This window comes from Neophocaena asiaeorientalis, unplaced genomic scaffold (assembly GCF_003031525.2).
Source record: "Neophocaena asiaeorientalis asiaeorientalis breed wild unplaced genomic scaffold, Neophocaena_asiaeorientalis_V1.1 scaffold77, whole genome shotgun sequence".
Lineage (NCBI taxonomy): Eukaryota > Metazoa > Chordata > Mammalia > Artiodactyla > Phocoenidae > Neophocaena > Neophocaena asiaeorientalis.
Genome location: NW_020174645.1, coordinates 129,153 through 154,602, shown reverse-complemented (window position 1 = coordinate 154,602; position 25,450 = coordinate 129,153). Strand labels below are relative to the sequence as shown.

Sequence of the window (25,450 nt, the reverse complement as noted above, 5' to 3'; positions counted from 1 at the left end):
ACTGATGTCACACGGGCACTGCTGGCTGTGTGGGGGACCAGGGGAGGTGGTGACAGGGTAGAAGAGCTGAGCTGGAGATCCAGGACCTTGCTTGGCATCTGGCACATTAGGGAGAGTAAGATGCAGATGTGCTCCCAGCAGATCCTCCCCAGAGGCATTCAGGAAGCTGGCCTGGGGTGTAAGGAGGAGTCCTGACTGCAGGGGTTAGAGAGGGGACTTTTATGATGTGGCCTCCGGGGGCATTGGGGTACCTGGAGTGGGCTCATTCCTCTTGGTGCAGTCTGGGGCATTGCACCTGCCGTGCACTTGGCCGTGGGGATGGTGGAAGGTGCTCTAGATCCTGTCGCTCGGGACCCGTAGTCCGTGGGAGAAGTTTTACCTGTGAATTGTGGGGGTGGCATTGTGTTCCTTGGCATTTGAGTCCCTTCCAGGCTGTGGTCCTGGGGAAATGCCTCTGGAACGGTGACTGAGAACAGGGCAGAAGCACGACCCGCCTCTGTGCTTTTCCGGGAGAGTCCATCCGTTTGCGCGAGGATAGGTCAGGCGGGGAGGGAGGAGATGGGGGAGGGGCGGGCAGGGTGAGTCGCCCAGGACGATGGCGGCCAGCGGAGGAGAGGTCACGTGTTTGCAAAGACCAGGTAGCAGCCCAAGCAGGGCCTGAGACTGATCCACGTGGCAGAGGGGGGAGGAGGGGGCGGCAGCCTCGGCACCACACGCGGCCCCGCCCCACGCGTGCGCTTCGTCATTTACTGCCTTGTGTGGTTTCTGTGCCGGTCACACGCTCGGCCCCCAGGCCGTTCACCGTCGAGTGTGTCCCATCTCCCCACCCAGCACTGTGAGGTCGTCAAAGGGCAGGCCGGGTCCAGCTTTCTCCCCGTGCGGGGCTGGGAACGGCGTCGGGGCACAGCCTGTACCTGCCACACGAACCAGTGACACGTCCGTAGCGCCGCTCCGGAACCACTGACTCCGTTTGGATCTGATGCCTCCGAGTCCTGTCCTCACCCTGCAGCACAAATTCCTCGGGACCTTTTAGAATGACCTCTTGTTGCTTTTGCAACTTCTGAAATTGCTTCTAATGAGCCTTTCATTCTGCCTTTGAAGGTGAGAGCTGCTTTCAAGCATAAAACCAAGGTCTGGTCCCTCACGAGCAGCTCCACCCGCCAGGCCAACTTGAAGCCCTTCAACTCGGACATCGTGAGTGCATGTGGTGTCTCGTGTACGCCCCTCCTGCGCTGGCCGATCCTGCCCTGGGTGCCTTCCGTCCTCGTTCCACACTGACCCAGGCCTCTTGTTCTCGATCCTCATCAGCCGGGACTTGCTTCACTAAGCTGCGTGCAGCCTCTGCCTTACAGAGGACCACGTGGTCCTGAGGCTGCGTCTCTTACAGCCCGAGCCCCAGGCCCTCCGCTCACTCCTTCCCCGAGCTCCGGCGCCTGCACCATCAGTGTCGGGCGGACGGCTGCCCAGATCGGGGTGATGGAGGCTCGACTCGGGGGCTGGGCTTTTCACACCTGACATAGGACTGCAGGCGGTGTGAGCTGATGTCACACCCACAACAGGGTCCCCCTCCTCACGAAGTCACCTGGCCCTCTCTCCTGCCCCGTTTCCCAGGGCCAGTACTTCTTACGTTGACTTAGTGGGATGGAAGGATCAATTGACCGGGGGGGGGGGGCAGACACTGGACATGCTAAGGGTGTCCTATAAGAGGCACAGAAGTCACTGGACACAGCCCGGCCTCTACATCAGGTCTCCTCCCCCTACAGGTGCCTGAGAAATTGGGTCTGGATGGTCAGGGGTCTGAACAAGCCGCTCACCTCCCAGCGCTGGGCTTGGTTCACCTTCCTCCTGTGGGAAGTGGTCCCTCATCCCCCCGCCCTGCAGACCCCCAGGCAGGGCCCCCGGGCAGCCTGGAGCAGGCGATATCCTGGGTTCTCACTGCACTGCAGCCTCCCACCTGTCAGCTAGGCCCTCGCTCAGGGGTCCCATCCTCAGGAAGTCCCTCCTGGACGGCACTGAACAAAGGTGCTCCCACCGCACTCCAGCGTCCTGTGCCTGCTACCCTTGGCGGTGGTTTGCTTTATTCATTTGCTTCATGGCCGTCGTCTGCCTCCCCCATTGGAACGCGAGCTTCCCGGGGGCAAGGGTCTGGTCGCCTTTGTTCACTGGTGTGACCCCAGCGCCTAGAACAGGCCCCAGTGCCCAGCCTGCTCGATAAATCAGTGTCGAAGGAGTAAGTGAACAAACGGCTGAAAAGAGGCGTGAATGAGTGAATGAGTGAACGGCAGATTGATGAATGAGTGACTGCCTGGGTGAGTGCACCCCAGAACCTGGGAGCCGTGAGGCAGGGGAACCTGTGCAGAGAAGGTGGAGAGAACTGCGCCCTCTGGGTCCTCATTTCTCTGGGGAGCCGTGGGGCCGCCCCCAGGCAACTTTCCGGCACAAGGCTTTGCTCTCAGCGCTCCTGTGGGACTTGGGTTTCTCGTCTCAGAGCAGTCTCCATTTCTCCATCCTCTGTGTGGCCTGCAGATGAACGGGACCCGGCCCGGTACAGGCTCCACCAAGCTCACCCCTTGGGACAAGAGCAGCCACTCCGGGCACCGCGTGGACCTGTCCGCCGTGTGAGCAGAGGGGCCGTGGACCCGGCAGCCTGCCGCTCAGAACCCCTGGACCCGCTGCAGACAACACGCAAGCATCGCTCTGCCTTCGCAACTGGGACCCTTTCCTCGTCGCTCTCTGGACCTGGGGGTCACGGCCCTCCCCCCCGCCCCCCGTGACAGCATCCTGTCCTGTGACCTGCTCCTGTGACAGAGCCCACCGCTGAGCCCGCAGCCTGATACACGGCGAGGGACGGGCCCCCCGGAGCACAGCGGTCCCTCCCCTTTGTCACTGCAAGTGTGCAGAGCCCCAGACCTTCCACACTGTGCGCACAGGAGGCCCGTGGCGCCAGGAGGGAAGTTTAGCCTCGGCGGGCGCCACGATGGGGACTTGGGACCAGAGAGGTGGGGTCCCGCAGGGGAGGTTGGGCGGAGGCCCCTGGGGGCGCGTGGGGAAGTGCCCGAGGATGTTTTCCACCTGCTGACTCCACCCAAAGCAGGGCCCCGATGCCAGGCACCTGCTGACGCCCGGGTGCCCCGCCCCTGTCTGTGCGCCGGGGCCTCGCATAGGCGGAGAGCCTGGGTTGGGGGGGTTCTGCTCTGACAGCTTCTCCCCCCTTCCTCGTGAGTGCTGGCTCTTCCGACTCCAAGTCAGCCTTCAGATCGCCCCCTTTCCTGGCACCTGAGCCTCCTGTGTGTTCACCACGGTGGCCCATCAGAGCCACCGTTTCCCAAGGCATAACGTCCCGCAGAGAGTTTCTTCCTCATCACTTATAAATGCTTTTCCGTGTTTCTAGCGAGCGGATCACAGCGGAGGGGAGCGCAGTACGTGATTTCACGTCGCCACAGGGGCAGACCTTGACGCACAGAGCCACTTGGCGGGCTGCTCCGGGGGAGGACCCTGGCCCTGACCGACCCGGGGTGGGAAGGGTGGCAATAGCTGTAGCTTCTGAGTTGATGTTAATTTATGGACCCGGACTCAGCCCCCTAGGAAATGGGATGATCCTTAGGGCTCCGTGTGTGGGCGGGACCCCGTGGAACGCTAGGGTTCGATCATAGACGTGAACCGAAACGCCATCGAGAAAAGCTGGGAAACAGGCTGTGAAAGGTCACCCTGTGATGACAGCACCAAGAGTGCTTGTGAGATGTGTGGGTACGGAATTCCAACCTGTTTTCGATACTGGAAAATCTTCCCTGAAAACTGTGACGGCGACAGCATTAAAGGCCTCCCCACCGCGTCGCCCCGCCTCTCCCAACACGTCTGCTTTGTTTCCGAGTGAGATTTTTTTACATCGTCTTGCAGACCTTTTCCATCTTCCTCCGGCACCTTCGTGAGGTAACTCACGCCCTGATGATCACGAGTGTGACAGCCATCTTCTGGCATCTCCCCCGGTGGGGGGTGGGGCGACCGGGAGGGGGGTGGGACACAGAGCGGCGTGTTGACGCAGGGTTGACCTCTGTCCTTCCGTCCGGGTGGGTCCCAGATGTCACGTTGTGACAATGCCACGGGCATTCCCCATGGGTGTGCCGTCGGGGTGAACCTGGCAGATGGAGGCAGAGACCCCGTGTCTGGCGGAAAGTGCGCCCAGGTCTGCTCCAGGCTCTCTCCGTGATTCCAGAAACCAGATCGCTTGTGACTTGGCGTTAGATCCTTGTCAGGCCCAAGAGCCCCGAGAAGTGAGAACACTGTTTCCTAAGATTTACACTTGGATTCTTTTTTCTTATTTAGTTTCTGGTGAAGCAAATCAAGTAAGGAACTGTTTTTATTTTAGATGGAATTCTTGGTTTTGTTGTTTTTTTAACTCTCTGCATGTTCGCCCTACATAGCTAATATATCAGGAGAAGTAATGCGCGAACTCTTTACTTCTAAAGAACAAGAGCAGTGCACTTTATTTATAGGCTACATACTTTGGCTTCTGCAGTATTTTATTATCTACACATAATTTGGCCAAAGGGAAGCAGTTGGAGACAAGAGTGTGTTTAAAGTAGTTTATAGCACAGGAGAGACGATGAATGCCACTACATAGTGAAAATATGTTGTGATTTTTATGAAATAAAATCTTAATGTCCTTAAAGTGTGGTCTTTAGCGTCTTTTGCTAGTGGGAGGTGAGCAGGACAGTGGGTCTCACGACAAAAATCTGAAGAGAAACACACGTGGGTAAAATCCAACCCTGGGATTCACTCAGCAGACATTTATTCAGTGCTTTCCATGTGCCCAGCACATTCCAGCTCTTGGGACACTGTGATGGGCAATGCCCTGCCCTCTCAGGAGCCTCCCTGGGTGGGGCAGGCAGTGGGATTTGCGCGCCCCTGTGTCTCCCCAGGTTAATGTACTGGACAGAATACTGGTGCTTCTTTTTTTTAAAAAAAATTTAACAATATATTTTATTTAAGCTAATGTGTCAAAAATATTTCAACACGTAACATTAAAACTTGTTGAGCTATTTTACATTCTTTTTTCTATACTAAGTCTTTAAATCTGGTTTATTATTTTTTAAAGTCTTCAAAAAAATGTTTACATCTGTGACTCTATTCCTGTTTTGTAAAGAAGTTCATTTGTACCATTATCTTAGATTCCATGAGAAATAGAGTCACAGATGCAGAAAACACACTTAACGGTTACCACAGGGGAAAAGGTGGGGAGGGGGGAGGATAAATTGGGAGATTGGGGTTGACATATCCACACTATCATATATAAAATAGATAAGGACCTACCGCACAGCACAGGGAACTCTGCTGAACACTCTGTAATGGCCTATATGGGAAAAGAATCTTAAAAAGAGTGGATCTATGTATATGTATAAGCGATTCCCTTTGCTGTACAGCAGAAGCTAACACAACATTGTAAATCAACTCTGCTCCAATAAAAAGAAAAAGAAAAGAAATGCTTACGAAACTAAAAAATAATTTTTTTAAAGTTTATACTCCATATATATAGTTAGTGCAAAATATTGGCTCTATTCCCCATGGTGGGCAGTACATCCTTGAGTCTATCTTACACCCAGTAGTTTGTACCTCCCCCTCCGCTGCATTGCTTCCCCCTCCACTGCTAACCACTAGTGTGTCCTCTGTTGAAACAGGGAGTGGGTTGGTGGTGACAGAGGTGGGGGGTTGGGTGGTGGGCAAGATGGATGAAGGGGATCAAAAGGTACAAACTTCTAGTTATAAAATAAGTCCTGGGGCTATAACGTACAACGTGGCAACTACACTTAATAACACCGTCTTGCATATTTGAAAGTTGCGAAGAGAGAAGATCTTAGAAGTTCTCAGCACGAGAAGAAAGCACTTCTGTAGCCGTGCCATCCATCACCATCATGTACGGTGGTGGATGTCGACTAGACTTACCGTGGTGATTGTTTTGCAGTGTAGACGAGTATCAGGTCATTATGGTATACACCTAAGTATACTGTGATGCTTGGTTTTTGTTTTGTTTTCTTTGCCTTTTGGTATCCCTTACAATTTTCTTTCTTGTTATTAAAAGCTAACATATCTGTATGGGGTGTTAGAAACGGAGGTAAATAGGACTTCCGTGTGAGGAGTTACGTTCGTCTGACCGGGAGCTGGGCTCTGCAGACTGTTCGCTGCAGCTGTAGGTGTCTGAGGCTCCAACTTCCTGTTTTTCCTTCTCTACCCTTGACTTTGGACTTTCCCTGTGGACTGTACCCCTCACAGAGTCTGCAGCTTGCAGCCCTTTCAGCCTAATCTGTTAATATACCAGCTCCTGTTCTGCTGTGGTGTCAACATGTGTGGTAGGAGAAGTGTTTTGTAACATTATGGTAAATCTGCATCTTTTAGTGGGTCTGTGTCTAGGGTGGTGACCCTCAGAAGTGTTTCTCTAGTGATAAAGCATTTTCTCCCTCTTTGGGGAGACAGGAAGCCCAGAGGGGCTGGGAAGTCAGGAATGCCCTTCCCCCAGATGGAATACGGGTTTGATAAAGCACGTCCCGTGCAAAGCAGGGTAGCTGTTGATAATAGGACGGGAGCGAGCTAGGGCTGCCAGCTCTCTCCTGTCACTTCACCGAGGTGCACTGTGGCTACAATGAAAGTACTTTCTCCCCTCCAGTCGCTTGACCTCTTTAGACTCAGAAGACCGAGGAGGGAGAAGCCAGTGGGCAGGTTCTCAGGTGCAGTTCCCAGGGCTCTGATCCCCCCTCCTGGATACTTTGGTGCTACATATACCCCCGAACGTGGACTCATCTCTGGAGAAAAGGTGGAAAGGGGGTGCGGAATCCCCAAATCATCCAAGGTTAAGTTGCCGCCCTGGCAGGATGGAATCTGAAACAGAAGGGGTCGGTCTCTTCATGTCAGTGTGAATTTTGAGTCCCTTCCACTTCTGTCGGAGGTTTTATTCCGTAAAACGAGTAAGCCCTGCAGTTGCAGTAGCTCTAATTCTGTTCTCCGAACAGCAGAGGGGAACAGGTGCGGTAGACACGGGGTCTCCATCCAAGACCCCACCTTGCTCCTTGTTGAGAGAACACTGAATCTCCTGGATGACTCAGGGAAGGGTGACCCAACACCAGTGCAGGGGCAAACCCTGACTGGTCTAAAATGGCCTTCATGGTCCCATTCTCCTTCCCGGGGAGGCATCTCAGCCATGATGTGTGAGGGAACACCGGTGTCTTCTCAGGAAGTGTGGAACCACGGTGTGACATGGGGGAGCCAGGCCACAGCTACCCCCCAAGGATAGGTGTGGGGAGGATGGAGACAGCTGGGACCCCTGGTTGTGGACAGAGCAGCTCTGTGGACGGCCCTGGAGGTGCAGCTGGGAGAGAAGCCAGCAGAGCTCCCTGTTGCTCACAGCTGGGCCCCCAGATGTCCCCGAGCAGCAGGAAGGGCCTTGTGTGCTTCTTGCTTGGGGCTGAGGGAGGTTGCAATCCGGGGGGACACCACCCAGATGCTGCCTTGGCATCTCCCCAAGCCCATGTGGGACTATTCCTTCCCCTCTGACAGGCATCCTTGGAGGAGATTTAATCAAGAAGAGTAATGGACCTAATGGAGTCTGTCCAGATAAATGAGCTAATGGCCTGACTGCTGCATTCTGTGTAGCTTGTTCACATAAATGGATAGTCTGGAACCTCCTCTGCTTCAAGCTGTGTTTGTCAGTTAAACAGCAAACAGTCCTGGCCCCAGTTTCTGTCTCTGGTTTTACAGATTTCCCGAGTTTTGAGAGATTTTTCTTCACTAAGTGTATTGACTTTCTCCCTTCTCTCCCTGCTGGGTCCTATAGGTGGACGCTGCACAGACTCTCTCCACGTGGGGTGGGGAGCATTGGGGCACACAGAATGCTCACACCTGGCCCTGGTGGGAGAATCACTCTGACTTGCCCAGCACTCATCCCAGGACACAGGCTGTGGCTGCCGTAGCTCTGTGTGAAGCTTGTCCCCAAGCTTGGAGGTAACTAGAGAAGTTCGAGAGAGTAGTCAGATAAGGATGGTGGCCTGCCTGTCTCGGGCAGCTGGAATGTAGATGTGGGGGCTGGAGCTCAAGCAGCCATTTTGGAACATGAGGAAGAACCCAATATCGAGGAGTTCCTAGAAGCAAGAGAGAGGAGCTACCTTCCCTTATGACTGTGAATGATGATGCCAGCCCTGGACCACACTTCTCCACACTTGGGTTTTGTGCGAGAGAGTAGCTTGTCTCACGTGAGCTCCTGTGGACTGAGGTCTGCAGCCGCTCACAGCAGACTTGGCCCACCCGATGCAGCCACAATGGATGCATTTCTGCCCCCTGTGCTGTGCTGGCCAGACAGAGCAGCTGCCCTCTGGCTCCTCGGAGAACAACGTGCTCAGGAGTCCCCTGGGGCTGCTTGCACTGCAGATATGCTGATTCCTGGGCCAGGGCTGGGCCCTGGGATTCTGCATTCCCCACATCTCAGGGGATGCCAGGCTGCAGCTCCCTGACCACCCCTGGGGCCTAGAACTCATCTGCCTCACGGGTCTCGGCCTGGGTGCTCTCACCTGCCCCATGCAGGGCAGCTCCTGTCCAGCTCTGCCCACAACAACAGCTGCTGCAGAAGAGCGGCCAGCAGAGAGGATTTGCATGTGATGGGCCCGGGGGGAGCAGGGCCTCTGCAGTGATGTGGGTCGTAGAGGAAACACGTCACCTCCCCTCCCCTGCAACCTTCCTTCCACAGCAGGAAGCTGGGGCATCGTTGTGATATCAGAGGCCCAGGAAGGGTCCAGAGGACGAGTTAACAGTTTCATGCTTTTCTTAATCCTCGAAGCAGGTTTTCTGAGCCATTTGCTGGGTTTTCAGAGTGGCTCCCCTTCTGTCTTCCGAAGGTTGGTTAGAAATCGGGGGCTGCAGCCCAGGAGCCCCGATGACGTCACTCACACCTGAGGACGCTCACGCCCTTCCCGACCGTGGGTCTGCCTGGACTCACAGGGTCACTCTCCCTCCAGCCCCGCCCGTCCTCCCCGGGATTCCTGCACAGACTCACTGAAAACAATGCTGGGGAAGGTGCGGGGCCTGGACGGGAGGGCGGGGCCGCAGGGACTGTGACCGCGACCTTGCGCTGGGCTTCCCTGGCTCCTGTGATGAATCCCCAGACCTCCCACGCGCACTTGTGCAGTCTTCCGCGCAGGCTGAACGATTTCTGCTCCTTTGTGTGTGAAGCGTCTCCACACCATTTTTTTTGGAACAATGAGTCAAGTTTTAGGGAGCTCATCTATTTATTTAAGTGTGCATTTATGAATTTTTAAAGAGCAGTTTCTTGAGCAAGAATTTTCAAGATTAGGGATTATGGGGAAAAATTAGCCAGTGAACAATAGACTCCAGGTACACAAATCTATTTAAATTAATTTCCAGTTCGCATCAATTTCCATCGCTGTAAGCAGTGCTAAAACTGTTCGTTCAGGTTCCGTGGTATCATCATCTTGTATATCCATCCCCAAGCATCCAAGTGCTAACAACTGTTTGGATGATAAGAAACATTTAAAGAATGTTAACCTTTTTTATTGCAAAAATGCATAATTATTGTAGAAGATGTGTTAATTATTGATGAGCAAAAGGCAGGAAAAGAATCAACAGTGAGAGAACAGTGAAATATTCTCTGGTTTCTCAGGTTGTGTGTGAGTTTGGGCGTGTACACACACACCTGAGGGTGTGTCTATCTTCATGAAAATGGCTTCTGATCACACACACTTTATTGTAACTGTTTCTTTCTTAACAGTTAAATGCATGGATAGAGTGTCATTATTTTTAGTGACATCAATCATTCTTCTCCAGCAGGAATTGTCTTCTGGCTAACGGAGTCCCCTGAAGAGACTTTAAAAGTACCTCGACCCCCAGGCTCTCCCAGGGGGCTCTGCTCTCTTATTTTATGGATGCCCGTGTTCTTTAATCAATTTAATCAATTCCAGGTTGTTGGATTCTTGGGATATTTTTGCCATTATAAGTCTGTAAGGGGTATCATTGCCATTATGAAATATCTGTAGGTAGACCTTTGCAGACATCAGCTATCGTGGATAAATCCTGGAAATTGGATTACTGGGTCAAAAGTGTCCACCCTCTATCGTGCACTGATTTGTCAGTCACGCTTTGAAGAGAAGAGACCAGGGAACACCGCACAGCAGGAAGGGTTATGCCATCTGCCCACGGCTTAGCCATCGCTGGGAAAGATGAGAGATTCTGGCGGGAACGGCTCCCAGAAGTAAGGTCTAAGACGGGGCTACAACAGCCCGTGTGTCCAGATGAGGTGCGCACACTCCCGAGGTGGCGGCCTGTCCTTAGGTGGAGAGAGCGCCCAGACGGGCTGCTCTGCGGTCTGCTCTCGGCGCTGCTGGGGAGAATCCACAACCGCAGTTAAAGAACAGGAACCGCCAGAGGCAAAGGCTGAGACCCACACGGCGCTCAGACCCCCCACCCGCCTCCAGAAACGTCTGAGGCTCAGCCTTTCACGCCCTCCTTTTCGTGGGCGAGGCTGCCTCTCCTGAGCCCCTGGGAAGCCCTCCCGGACCCCAGTCTGCCCGTGATGCTCCTTCCTTTGAGCCTCCACAGCACAGGGTGGAGCCCCATTACAGAGCTCGTCTCACCCACCTGGAGTAATGGGATTGCTGGATGGAGGTCACGCTCACTTCTATCCCGGGGCATCTGACGTCCTTGTGGAGCTCCTCCCCACTCCGACATGGTGACTGACAGCAGCAGCCTGGGTCCTGGGGCAGCTGTGGCGAGCAGAGCACCCCTGTCAGTCCATGATTGTCACCAGGCATGGGTGACAAATGGATTGTTCTTTTCGGTCACTGAGCTGTGGGGTTTGTCTGTGACGGCTGCAAACCTTTGTGTGCATCAGGAAAAGCAGCGTTGTTTTCAGGCCACACCAGGCACATTCAGGATCTTAGTTCCCCAGCCAGGGATCGAACCCGGGCCCCCTGCATTCGGAGCGCAGAGTCTTAAGCACTGGACCACCAGGGAAGTCCCAGAGTAGTTTTTATAATAGACTCTGTGCGTGTTGGGCACCAGACAGAGCTTCCCTCACGACATTTAGCTATTGCCCAGCTTTACCTATTGTCTTATTATCTTGCATTCCAGGGCTCGGAGCCGAAACCCACATTTCCTAGAACATCTTCTCCTGTAAGGATTAAGATTTATTCATTATTTGCCTCTGGTACATCTATTGTATTAGTTCTAATGTGCTTAATCTTCTTTAAAGTTTTATTTATATTTTATTTTTGCTTCAGTGTTTCCTCCTCATGTCATAGAATTAGAATCTCACCGTAGCTTTAATCTCGCCTCTGGGCTCGCAAATGGTTTTTCCAAGCTAAAAAACATGGTTTAGAGAGTTTTTACTGCGTTCTCACTTCTGAACGGAGCGTTCACCGTTTATAAACAAGGGACCTGAGCCTCAGAGGATGTGTCCTGAATCACCATTACACTTGCAACTAGGTCAGTAAGACTGGAGGGAGGGATACACAAATATCTGGTTAAGTTAAACGCTCCGAAAGTAAGTATTAAAACATCTGTTGGCACCGTGTAAACCTAAGAGAGGACTTGCATGTTCAAAGACATACACGGTACTGATAAGTTTAGGAGAGATGAAATAAAACAAACGTTCAGAATCACATTGGGATTTACACAGAACCACTCCACGCCTACCACTGGCTGGCCAGTGACCAGGTTTGTAAATGAACACAAGTGGCTTCCATTGGTCACGGGGAGGGTGCGCAGTCCATGCCTGGAGCAGTCACATGAAAGCCACCCTGCAGACCCTGGGAGCAGTCTGGAGGTGGATGTGTGGGAATACCCATCACTGGTGAGAGCCGGCTGGGTGGCAGGAGTACCAGGTCCTCACCCTCGCAGACGAGACAAGTATGACTCCATCCCCCACCTATGTGAGGAAGCTGAGTCCAAGCTGACTCGATTTCATGGCAGAGATAGGACAGGTCTGTGACGACACATCACAAGGGCACTGTCGTCAGTGTGGAACGTGCAGAATTGGAGGCGAGGGGGCAGCGTGGCGTTCAGCGGGTGTGAAGCAGCCCCTGCCTAGGGATGTGGGCTCTGCTACAGCCTCAGGACCTTGTTGAAGACGAAGCCTTATTCATCATCCAACCCATGTTCATTGGGTACCTGCCACATGGTAGGGAAAGTTCTAGAAATTGTGGAGGAGACACTGAACGGGTCAGACGAGGCTCCTGTCCTCCTGGAGATGATGTCCTAGTGGATGAGGCCAATGGTGATCAAGTATCTGAGCCACGGACATGGTGACACCAGCTGGTGGTGTGCATTCTGAGGACGATGAGACGATGATGCAGGGCGACGTGATAGACTGTGCGTGCGTGTGCGTGTGTGACGTGTAGGAGTGTGTATGTGCAAACATGTAGAGTTCGTGTGGATGTGTAAGTGGGTAGGTGTATGTGTGGCTGTGAGTGGGTATGTTTGTGTGAGTGTGTGGGGGTGCGTATGTATCTGTATGTGTGAGGGTGTGCATATATGCCTAAGTGTGCAGGCATGGTACATAGCAGGGGTGTGTGTTTATATGTGTGAGTGTGTGTATGCAGGCTAACTGTGATTTAGAACAGCGGTCAGGGAAAGCCTCTGAAGCCTTGGGGAAAATAATGGAAGAAGGAACGGCAAGATGAAAGGAGCTGGGCAGGAGTGGGTGCAGTGCAGGGAGAGCGGAGCAGTCTCATGGGCGACGAGGGGGATGGGGCCAGGTCACATACGGAGCTGGGGGCACATCAGCTAAGACATATGCTTGAGGTCGACCCTCTAGGACTTACGAGATGCTAGATGTGGGATGTGAGGCAAAGGGGGAAATCATGGACGGTGCCCAAACCTTTGCCCTGAGCACAAAGGCAGCTTTGCTCTAGAGACGTGGATTATACGAAAGAGAAACGTTCCAGGGCTGGGGACGTCGGTAGAATGTTGCTGGTCACACTGGGTACTTCCTCAGCAGCTCCAGGAAAAAGGGCTGTGAATAGTTCTAGAATTTCAGCAGCCCCAAACTCCAGGTCCCCAGTGGGTCTTTTCAAGTCTGCCTTAGACCTTTAGAGCAGGGGTCCCCAAACCCCGGTACCGGTCCGTGGCCCGTTAGGAACCAGGCCGCACAGCAGGAGGTGAGTGGCGAGCGAGCACAGCTTCATCTGCCGCTGCCCATGGCTCCCCGTCGCTCGCTTGTGCAAAAATTGTCTTCCACGAAACCGGTCCCTGGTGCCAAAAAGGTTGGGGGCCGCTGCCGTAGAGCATTCCTCGTCCTGTCATCTACCAGCAATGGATTATTCAAGCAGCTTCCAAGGAGCACTGTTAATTTCTGTGTAAAGTGTCCAGACACTCCCAGCAATTGTTTCACCAGTGGCCTCACTTTCAGCCACACGTGACGTTATCAAGGTTCCTCTTAAGAATTAAGTTCCCGGGGCTTCCCTGGTGGCGCAGTGGTTGAGAGTCCGCCTGCCGATGCAGGGGACGCGGGTTCGTGCCCCGGTCCGGGAAGATCCCACGTGCCGCGGAGCGGCTGGGCCCGTGAGCCATGGCCGCCGAGCCTGCGCGTCCGGAGCCTGTGCTCCGCAATGGGAGAGGCTGCAACAGTGAGAGGCCCGGGGAACGCAAAAAAAAAAAAAAAAAAAAAAAAAAAAAGAATTAAGTTCCCCTGCTTGGTCTCCACGGGATGGTGACTTCATCGCAGCGTTTAGTTAACTTTGTTGCAATGCTTTATGAGGTAGCAGATTGTGTGCATCTAACCAGCAGACAGGTTTTCACACCTGGGAATTGTCCAAGGCATTTCCCTGGGAACGTGAACCTTTTCTCTCCAAGTGTACACCGCAGGAAACAGGGACCGGGGAGGGGACATTCCTCTGCTGGGAAATACTGGGGCTGAGGGTGTGAACACAGTAGGGGCTGAGGACTGTTCTGGGGCAGTGGGACATCGGAGGAGGGGCTGGGGCAACAGGTGAGGCTAAGAGGGGGTGGAGAGAGCCTCTGATGGGTGTGACGTGAGTGGGAGACACCAGATCTGATCTTAGAGATGTCCCTCTGAAGGCCCGGGAGGGAGGCGCTGGGCGGGTTTGTCACATAAGAACTTCCCCAGGGAGCAGATTGTAAACTGCAGGAACCCAGGCTGGGCGACCTCCAGGTGCTCAATCTGGTCAGTGCTGAAACAATGTCAGTTAGTGGCCAGTGCTTAAAGATTGAGATGTTTTGCCTAAAATTCTGATTTCCTGACATTCTTGAGCAGCCAGGGCTCAGGCAGCTCTGAGATCCGTGCCATGTGGCAGCCGTGGCTGGTGCCGAGCGGAGGACACACCCTCGTGGGGCACAGTCTCACCAGCGCCCCAGGTCCTCCTGGTCTGTACTTTCCTGTCGCCTCCTGCCCGTGGGTGCCCTGAGGATTCACCTTTGCATCAGTTCATATTCACTGGATGGACCTTTGGAAATCTGAAACCCTTCTTGACCTTGAGGAGGTTTGACCCTCAAGTCAGAGGATGGGGACAGACAAGCAGTTCATCAAATCACAGCACAGCATCCCATCAGGGAAACGGAGGGGGAGAGCCTTGATTCAAGTCCATGATGGCGTGGCTGGGAGAACAGTGGCCCCAAAGGTGTCCACACCCTGATCCCCAGGACCTGTGACTGTGTTACCTTACATGGGAGAGGGGGGCTTGAGGGTGCAATTAGGTGAGGGGACGGCATCCTGGATTACCCAGGTAGGCCCAATCTAATTACATGAGTCCTTAAAATAGGGTAATCCTTCCCATCCTGTCAGAGTGAGGAATAAAATACTGCTATAGCCATATCAGTAAACAAGGATGTCTCAGCCATCAGCAATGGCAGCCCCCTGACGCCCGACAGTGAGCCCTGAGGGAACTCAGGAAGGAAAAAAGAATACCTGCCATCTAGCAGCCATCAGATCGCAGCCACCCCTAAGGGCGTACCTTAAGGGAACGCAGGATGTGAAAATACAGGATACTGCCCCCAACCCCATAGCTGAGGTGCATATCAAAGGAATGATTTCAGTGAGCCCAGACTCTCGCATCTTCCGATACATAGAAAAGCACTAAATTTCTTAACTTGAAATATCTGGTTTTCTTTAATAACAATAATCTTTTCAAGTTCAGACTACCTGCCCTTTGTTGCAAAAACTTCTATATATCCTGGCTCCCCGTCACCTCCGAGGAGTGAGACAAGAGATAGATGGGCTCCAGGCTGGACATTCCTTACCAGCCCCCTGTTTACATCTCCTGAAGCAAGAAATAAACGGGCTCCAGAACTACATATTTATGACCGGACTCCTGTCTATATATTGTTTTTTCAGTACGCGGGCCTCTCACTGCTGTGGCCTCTCCCGTTGCGGAGCACAGGCTCTGGACGCGCAGGCTCAGCGGCCATGGCTCACGGGCCCAGCCGCTCCGCAGCATGTGGGATCTTCCCGGACCGGGGCATGAACCCGCGTCCCCTGCATCGGCAGGCGGACTCCCAGCCACTGCGCCACCAGGGAAGCCCCTGTCTGTATTTTGAGATCTGCACTTCGATATAAGAAACAGCAACAGGAATAGGATGGATAACTGGGCATTGGACACTTTTATGGCAGGGACAGAGTGACACAAAACCCTGTTAAAAGATCAACAGGTCATACATTTCCCATCCCTGGGGCAAGGGAGACATTGCACATGCACAAAAGCCTTCAAGGGGTCAGTAAGCCAGGGGATGCCAGACCACAGTAAGTCTTGCCTTCTTCCTCCCAGACGCCTTTGCGATGAAATCCATCTCGACTGAGGGGTGTGTGCACACCCAGGGGAGGGTCCAGAGACAAATTAGAGGTCAAAACAGTACGACTGGCCAAGAAGGAGACAAAGACCCGGAAGACCGCCCCCTTCAAAGGGATTTAAATTTCCCATAGGCGCAACAACTCTTCATGACTCTCTCTCTCTGAGTTGGCCTGTGCGTCTTTCCACATGTACTCGTCTTTTCTGATAAACTTTTCACTTTTCTCTTTACCTTCTGCATCCTTGCCTGAATTCATTCTTGACAAGACATCGAGAACTAGGGACCCAAGCCCTAGCTGCTGGCCCCTGTGGTCCAGTGGTTAGGGCTCCCGGTCCAGGAGCTAAGATCCTGCTTCCAGCTACTGCTCACTGCTGCTTCCTGCAAGCTGCTGCTTCCTGCTGCCTGCGTCCCAAATCAGGAGCAGTTCTCTCAGGGTTACTTGAGATGCTGCCTCCCGGACTTGAAGTCCTAAGAATGTCCACCAAATAAAACATAACTCTCAACTTTTCAGTTGTGCATTTTTTTTAGTCAACGAGAGAGACAAGATAGAAGAAAAAGGATAGATTCAAAGCATGAGAGGGACTCAACTGCTACTCCTGGCTCTGAAGATGGAGCAAGGGGCTGTGAACCAAGGCACATACATGGCCCCTAGCAGGTGGAAAGACCCTCATGCAACAGTCAGAAGGAAACAGGGATCTCAGTCCTACAACCACAAGGAACTGACTTCTACCAACAACCCAGAAGAGCAAGAAAGCAGGTCCTCCCCTAGAGCCTCCAGGAAGAAACAGCCTGAAGACACCCTGATTTTAGCCCAGTGAGACCCACGTCAGTCTTCTGATCTGCAGAACTGTGAGATGACAAATTTGTGTTGTCTAACCCATTAAGTTTGCGGTAATTTGTTAGGTCAGCAACAGGAAACTATACAGATGGTTGTGTTTCTGGAAGAAACAGCTGATCTTCAGTCTGCACAGACTGGAAGGCCACTCCACCTGAGGACAGGTGCGTGTGCAAGGTGTTGGAGTGGAGCTTGGTTGGTGAATAGAAATAACGTGGTGGGAAGGGTGGGTCCAGCTGTCCAGGAGGGAACATTGAAGGCATCGCAAGTGTCCTGAAGGGTGGGAAAGGGTGAGTTAGCCCCAAACCACCACCATGAACTAGAATCCCCCAAGTTAACGACCCCCTTACCTGAGCATGGATGCTGCCTTTGCTTAGCAAAGGAACATAGACCGACACCCTAGAAGTGATCTTGGAAAAGAAAACTATAAAGTTATAAAACTAAAAAACTCAATCTTGCCTCACATCCCTTGGGAAGGGTGCTGCCCTGCTTGTGAGGCACTTACCCCGCACCCCATGGGTTGTTTTCCTTGAGAAAAGGGGGTCAAGCTCATTCCTAAATTGTTTTATTTTTGTCTTTGGCTAAAAGGGATGTTGCAATTATGACCCAGTCTCAGACAATTTCCAGAGAATTTTGCAAAGTTGTGTCACACATGTGTCACTGTTTTCATGCCTGTGTGCTGAGCAGCTGGTGACACCAGCATCTTATGACGGGAACACCTAGGTGGTGGGACAGTAAAAAGCACAGTAATTTCCCTCACATTGTCACGTTAGCTGGAGCGCTAATAGCCTTGTCACAGTCACAGCTCTCGTTAGGGAGTTCGGTGTCCTTCCTGCAAGAAGGCTTCAGAGTCAGAGCAGAACAGGATCCCTGGTGGAGGCACCTGTGCTCCCTCTGTTATAAATCACCAGGCCCGACAGCGCGCCCACGCTGGGACTACCAAACACAGACGTGCTGGTGGGAGACCTCGAGCTTCAGTCGAGCTCCTGTAAACCCGGAGGACACTGAGAAGGTCACCCCAGAAACCTGGCACACAAATCCATGTGGGCAAATGATGGAAGAGTGGTGGGGGGAGGAGGGAGCGCCCTTCCTGGGGCTGGTGAGGGAAAGGGCAGCACAGAGCGGGAAGCCAGCTCCCCAGGCTGACGGCGGGGCACACCGTTGGTCCCAGACCCAGGGGCGTCGAGGCCCTGAATCCTGAGTGAGAATCCCTGCAGGACGCCCATCCAACCCAAGTTGCTGGAAAGGCTCTTCCACCCGAGCCCGGTTCTCCCACGAGGACTGAGCACATGTTTAGCAGCCCGGTCGGCAGGTGTCATCTGCTCCCCGTGACTGTCCCAGACAGGCGTCCACTCACCGGGTGAAAAGGCCAAAGACAATCCACATCGGGTCACTGAGCCATTGGACCCGTGTTCTCCTTCCCAGACCCAGATTTTGGAGACAGACTCAAAGGCAGGTCTCCTGGGTCGGTCCAGGACCCTTTCCTGCAGCTGTGAACCCATTTCAGACAAAATCACGTCGGTGGAAGACAGCAGCACACGCCACCCCGAGTATGCCCTTTGGTACATTGATTAAGGAGCTGTCGGCACTGGAGGAACAGCAAATGCAGGAGAGCCTTTCTCCGAACTCCCTTGTCTGCCTAAAGTCAGATCCTCCCAGGACCTCAGCTGTCACAGATCCCCTCCTGGAAGGCTCACCAACAGGGAAGGTTGGCTCTTGTCACAGAAGAGGAGACACCACATTCTGACAAAGCCTGTCACAAACTATCCTCCCAGTTATTCTTCCAAGGGCCCTGTCATCTTTCCTAAGACTCCTTCACTCTCCCCTAAGAGGTCTACATCCCCCTCCCCTTTCCCTACTCAGATGGCTTTTAGTCTGGATTCGAAGTCAGCTGGGGGGAGTCACTCTTTTTCCTGGGTATCTACCATGTGTACTTGAGGTACATATGTTAATAAACTTCTATTTGATTTTCCCTTGTTAATCTGTCTTTCATTATAGAGTCTCAGCCAAGGAGAACACAGGAGGGTAGAGGGAAAATATTTGTCCTCCCTACATCAGCGTGCTTAACAAGCAAGCCCTGCCTCACAGGAGCTCTCCTGTCTGACGCTGACTCTTCTGTTCTCAGTTAGGTTTATTGATTAAGGGCAAGGCTGCCTTCTCTGATGGTTGTCAAACAGTAATCAGTATCGAGGCAGCAAAGAACAAAGAGCTTTATTTGGGGTCTTAAGAAGGGCAATTCAGGAGATACAGATTCAGGTGAAACCAGAGAGTGTTAACAGGAAAGAGAAAGAGTCAAGAGCTCATCAAAGCAGGGGGCTTCCCTGGTGGCGCAGTGGTTGAGAGTCCGCCTGCCGATGCAGGGGACGTGGGTTCGTGCCCCGGTCTGGGAAGTTCCCACATGCTGCGGAGCGGCTGGGTCCGTGAGCCATGGCTGCTGAGCCTGTGCGTCCAGAGCCTGTGCTCCCCAACGGGAGAGGCCACAGCAGTGAGAGGCCCGCGTACCACAAAAAAAAAAAAAAAAAAAAAAGGAGCTCCTAAAAGCAAATGGCACAAGGTTGTTCAAGACTCATGATGGACCGTGATTCAAGAAAGGGAATGTGTGTTCCCTAAGGGATGGGCTGTCATGAGTCATTTTAGGGTAAAGCGTCTGATAAATATCTTGAGTTTCTGGAACATCAGGTAGGTATTATGGATGCTGCATTAAGACAGTAACTGGTCCAAAAGTCAGATTCCATCCAGGCTAAGACATGCATAAGTCATCCTTCCTCAGTGGTCTCCCAGCTCCATGTTAGAGAGCCCTCTTAGCAATACTGACTCCATTTTGATTTTCCTTTCACATTTCCCCCTTTGGGTAGAGATCCTCTTTGGAAAAAGCATCAATGAGCAACCATTTGGTTATTTGGCATCAGCATTGACTTCCTCAGCACTGGGAAGTCTCATTCCCAGAAAGTCTTGTCCCACAGAGGAGGGAAAGAGGTGGTTACGTGAGAGGTACCAACGAGGATCCATCTCGGAAGTGAGTTGTAACTGGCGTTCAAAATAGAAGTTCATGGATCTTCATTAGGAGAAATCTTACTGGGGTGGTTAATCATCTCCAAACATCAAGCTATCATTATCCCTGTGGAGGGTGTCATAGCACAACAGTGAGGGATACCGAATATCAACAACTTATAGAACACACACACTTATAAATGCTGCAGCCATCAATAGTGATGTCATAAGCAAAGATCTTAGCCTGCTTTCACCTGAGCCTAACCAACCTTTCCGTGTTTCTACAAAACCGGGCATTGGGTCGTTCATGGCATTTATTTGTATTTTCATATGACTCATTAAGTTGGTGACATTAGAAGATTCACCTGGTGTTAAAACAATGTCCTGCTTGCATGATAGCACAGGTACCAATGCAAGAGGCTGTTAGAATGTCAAGACCCAGCCAGTTTTGTAAGACTGCCTTTCTTATTAAAGATATTTCAGAATTGTAAAGATTTACAGCTTGTTGGGGAAATTTGGTTAAAGCTTCTATATGAGCAATGACATCTTCAAGTCCCAGTGAGGGAATAAAACTAGAGGCCAAATGACTAACCTAGCCCATCTTGCTTTTTATAAGGGATAATTTTCAGGGGCTGTGTTGAGAGTTGTGTGAATATACCCTTGAGTCCAGGGAAATCCCAAGGTACAACATCCTATCCATCTGGGAGGGACCCAAGGCCAGAAGTTAGTTTCACAAAGCCGTTGGGTTCCATTTGGGATTACCCAGTAAATACTGTGCCATGTATTCCAATCAGTTCCAAACCAACCAGTAGCTTTTTTTTGTTTGTTTGTTTTGTTTTGTTTGTGGTACGCGGGCCTCTCACTGCTGTGGCCTCTCCCGTTGCAGAGCACAGGCTCCGGACACGCAGGCTCAGCGGCCATGGCTCACGGGTCCAGCTGCTCCGCGGCATGTGGGATCCTCCCGGACTGGGGCACGAACCCGTGTCCCCTGCATCGGCAGGCGGACTCTAAACCACTGCGCCACCAGGGAAGCCCCAGCCACTAGCTTTTTAAAAAATATTTATTTGGTTGTCTCGGGTCTTAGCTGGGGCACGTGGGATCTTCATTTTAGCACGTGGGTTTCTCTCTAGTTGTGGCGTGCAGTCTCCAGAGCACATGGGCTCAGTAGTTGCAGAGTGTAGGTTCAGTAGTTGTGGTGCACGGGCTCTCTAGTTGTGGCGTGTGGGCTCTAGATCATGCAGGCTCAGTAGTTGCAGCACGTGGGCTTAGTTGCCTCGTGCGTGTGGGATCTTGGTTCCCTGACCAGGACTCGAATCCGCATCCCCTGCGTTGGAAGGCAGATTCTTAACCACAGGACCACCAGGGAAGTCCTCAACCACTAGCCCTTTCTTTTTTTTTTTTTAACATCTTTATTGTAGTATAATTGCTTTACAATGTTGTGTTAGTTTCAGCTAACCAACCAGTAGCTTTCAAAGTGGCAGCTGTGGCACAAGAATCGTGGTGCCCATCCAAGATGTCAGGTGTTATTAGGTCAGTTCGTCTTTGTAAGGTTAGCCGTTCCCAGCGTGATGGCACTTAGATGTCCTTAACACAGTGTTAACCATATAAATCTGCCCTGTAACTGGGGAACACCCTAAAAGACAAGAGGTGCCATTCTTCAGTCCTGACATCCTAATTCTCTCCTGAGACTGGGTCGTGGTAGCACTAAGAGAAAACAAATACCGATGCACAATTATTTAAGGTTTGGTTGATGGGCCGTTCATGTGGGTTCCAATGAATGATGTCCATGATTTCTAAAGTAATACAAGCGTTTCTTCTAAAACGAACTTTTTCTTAAAGCCAACCCGTCAAACCCTTATAATGGAGATATTCACCAAGGTAACTCAGAAGTGCTGGACAAGGGCAGCTGTCCACAAATCCAACAATGGGATGCGTTTGCAAAATGAGCCTGTGATTGTGCCTACAGGAGACAAATGTTCGAATCAAAAGCATTGATATATGGGAAAAGGCAAATAAAAAGGAAGATTATACAGACCTGGTCCCAAATCATGGGAAAGCTATCCACAGCAGATGTGTTTACTTCGTCATCCCGGCTTTTGTCTGGTTAATTTGAGTTTTAGGGCTCTAGATGGTTGTGAAGTCCAGGCAGGAGGCGTTGTCTTCTTTGAATGAGAAGCATGAATCCATGAGTCAATGCCTTTCAATTTAGTGGCACAAGTTAACAGTACCTGGTAGAGTCCCTTCCAACGAGGTTGAAGGGTGACTTCGTGAAGATGCTGGTCCCAGTAGACATACTTGCCAGGTCATGATGTTGTAGGTCTTCGTCTCCCAGGAGCATGCTGTGAGAAGTTTGCTCTACAACCTTTGTATTCATTTTAAGGGCTTTAGTTAATTCTTGGAAGAAGGTGAGGAGATCTCCTTTCGTCATAGCAGACTCGTATATCCTTTCACCTAGCTGCATGTGACTGCCAGTAATGATTTAAAATGGTGACAGTGTATTTTTCCTGAGGGAGTGATTCTGAGATCAAGCAGAACCAAAGGCAGTGCTTCAGGCCAAGGCAGCGTAAAAGGTTCAACTAATTTTAAAACTAATAGTTTAAATTATTCCATTAGTGCGTATACTGCGAGTTCAGAGGACTGAGGATGGTAGGTGCAGTGAAAAGGTTGCATAAGTGGCCAAATATTACAGACAGGCTCTAAAATTTGTCCTACAATGTGGAAGCCTCTGTCACCATGTAGTTCAGAGAGATTTCAAGTTGGGATCATTTTTTCTAATAGCGCTTCGCTAATTACTGTGACTCTGGGACAAGGAAATGCTTCTACCCAGTGAGAAAAGCGTGCAGATCATTCCCAGAACCTAATTATACCCTCGAGAGGGAGGCAATTGGATGAAGTCTATTCGCTGTATCTCCTGAGAGGAGAGGAAAATGTCCCATAGATGTATAAACAGGTTTCTCTGGGTCATATTTAGGACAGATTTGATGTCTCTGATAAACTCGGGAGGCCGTCTTTGGGGATAACTTCCAATTGCATTGCTTTCCTCATTTTATCAGTATTCCAATGAGTTAATTCACATATGTCGTTCAAGATTTGTTTTTATGTTAAAGAACTGATTCATTAGAATGGAATTGACAATGAAAATTGATTATCTCTGTGACGCACGTAATTTTAAGATAATAAGTAGAATTATGACGGATAACATTATACTAGGCCATATCCAAATTTTAGAAATTTCGTATAATCTCTAGCACATTTATGTTAGTAACATTTACCCGTACAATACAACCCAGGAAGATTGATCAGCCTTTATTTGACAATACTTCCGTGTAATCTAGCCTACCAAATAAGGTAATTAGTTTCATGTCTCTCTTTTATAGAGAGAGAAAATAAATCTTTTGAGGTATTCCAGGGGACCTTCTGGAAAACCTCAAAGTTATTTCCTGGTCAATAAGACTTCATTTAGAATGTGATTTGTGGGAAGCTTATTAAAAAATATCAAAAGCTTTAAAAACACTTGGTGAAATAGGATCATAGGTCACTGTGAAACATTATTTATTTATTCATGTAATCAAAGTGATAAAGACTTCACAGGCAAATACAGAAAGTTGAATAGTTGTAAAAAGTCTCACCTACAAATTATAGCATCCTTGTTTTTCTATACAGATTATATTAAAGGTAAATAAAATCTTTGCTTACAGTTTCTCACTAAGACTAGACCAATAATCTAAAAAACCGTTCTTTTAACAGAGAGAAAAACAAATTTTAACTTGGACTAGCTTTACTTTTGATATAAAAACTCATTTACTTAATTAAATTCGTTCCAATCTTGTCCATTCCTGACCACATATAAAGTCCTTTTCCAAAGATTTCTTTTTCATAAATCTTCTTTTACCTCTCTCTCTTGCTTTAATCACATACATTAAAAATTTCAAACCCTTAGAAACCTTTCTGGGGAAAACTAAAAAGGAGGCAATTATGAACTTTCTTTTTACATTAGCATTCTATAGATTGGCAAACTTATATTTTTATAATTTCTGGAAACATACCTCCTCATAGAACATTTCTGTGTGGCACCAAACATGTTTACTGATTGTCCCAAATATCTTTAGTTTCTCTGCAAAAGGAAGCCTATGTTCAGTAATTAACGTTTCAGTACCTTATTTGGGAATGAACTACGTACTTAATGAATTTAACTTAACTCATTTAACTTAATTTAGCAACATTCTAAGGGTGTAAGTTACCAAAGAATTTCGGGAAGCTATTTTTTAAGTTGACGTATCATAAAACATAATTATTCTTAAAGAGTTCACCTGAAACTATGATTCCATTTACATTTATTTAGTTTACCTATGAAAACACCATACCAAGTTATTTTTCTTGCTGACAAATTTTGTAACAGAGATAATACGAACTTATTTGACTTTCAGTTATAACCTAAGTGCAATAAAAGGCGTTCTCTTAGTGTTGTTGACTCTGAAGACGCGTCTATATTAATTAAACCAACAGGCTTAAACTAGCTATAATACTGAATATTTTCCCAGATCACGTAAATCTGAAACTAATTTGGGTTGGTTTCTACTATATTTCTGAGAAACTCAATTAAATAGAGCTCTTTTACAAATTAATTCTGGCAATACCACTTGGAGGTAAGAAAATACCATTTCTATAACATACATACATAGATATACACACATACAGATACACAGAGAGATCCCATAGTTTTCATTTTAAAACATTATTCAAGAACAGGTACAATACAAAACCCACTAGCTTATAAATAACAGTCGGAATAAATAAGTCTATCCATTTAGATGGCTAAAGTCTTTCGTTATTTGTGGAGAAGACTTTTAAGATATTTATTTGCTCTTGACAAGCAATTTTAAGGAAGCTGTTTGGGCAAGAGAGTCCTTTTAGCAGTTTGTATATTAAGAGGCCTCATTCCCTCTCTCTTTCTTTCCTCAGTCCTGGGAGTTGGAGGTGGTCTAGATAAGAGTTCCCAAAGAGGTTAGAAGCATTTTGAGATAAATAGGGGAGGTTTGGAGATCGATGAAAAAGAAAATGAGTGGGTTTTAACTGCCTCTAGAGATGCATGTCCAGTTTTACAAAGATTTGTAAGATGTTAACACATGTGACTTTTCGATGTTGAAAAATGAAATATGCCAACATTTGGAGAATTTGCACCACTCAGTGAACCAGTATTTTCTGAGTGATCGATGTTAGATTTCAAAAAATCATGTGTGGGTACAGTATCCATTCCAAGTACCAATTAGACGAGTGATTTTATCCATCCTAACAGAGCACGAAACCTTCACTGGATAAGGTTTCATATTCCACGCTCGGCAAACCTCTAAGAAACCACCATTTGGTGAGTTCCAGTATGAAGTCAAAGAAAAATACCCATAATTATCTAATAAGGCAATTAATACACTCCTTCCTCTTTCCAACTACACATCTGTGTAATGCTAGATTTTCAACCAAAACAACAGATCAGGTGCTTCCCTGGTGGCTCAGTGGTTAAGAATCCGCCTGCCAATGCAGGGGACACGGGTTCGAGCCCTGGTCTGGGAAGATCTCATATGCTGCGGAGCAACTAAGCCCATGTGCCACAACTACCAAGCCCGCGTGCTGCAACTACTGAAGCCCGCGTGCCTAGAGCCCGTGCTCCGCAACAAGAGAAGCCACCGCAACGAGACGTCCGCGCACCGCGACGAAGAGTAGCCCCTGCTCACAGCAACTAGGGAAAGCCGGCACACAGCAATGCAGCCAAAAATAAAATAAGTAAAATAAAGAAATAAAAATTAATTAATTAATTAATTTTTAAAAATAAAT

General features: G+C 49.9%; 1 protein-coding gene across 2 annotated transcripts in view; it reads left to right on the top strand.

The window, feature by feature from the left end:
* Nucleotides 1-2,680, top strand: part of ADGRD1 (adhesion G protein-coupled receptor D1) — a 141,183-nt gene extending 138,503 nt beyond the window's left edge. For both annotated transcript variants that reach the window (XM_024758649.1, XM_024758648.1), the window contains 2 exons: nucleotides 1,102-1,194; nucleotides 2,527-2,680. In XM_024758649.1, coding sequence (XP_024614417.1) covers nucleotides 1,102-1,194; nucleotides 2,527-2,622 — 189 coding nt within the window. In that variant the 3' untranslated portion in view covers nucleotides 2,623-2,680. The remainder of the gene's footprint in view (nucleotides 1-1,101; nucleotides 1,195-2,526) is intronic.
* The last annotated feature ends 22,770 nt before the right edge of the window (nucleotides 2,681-25,450 follow it).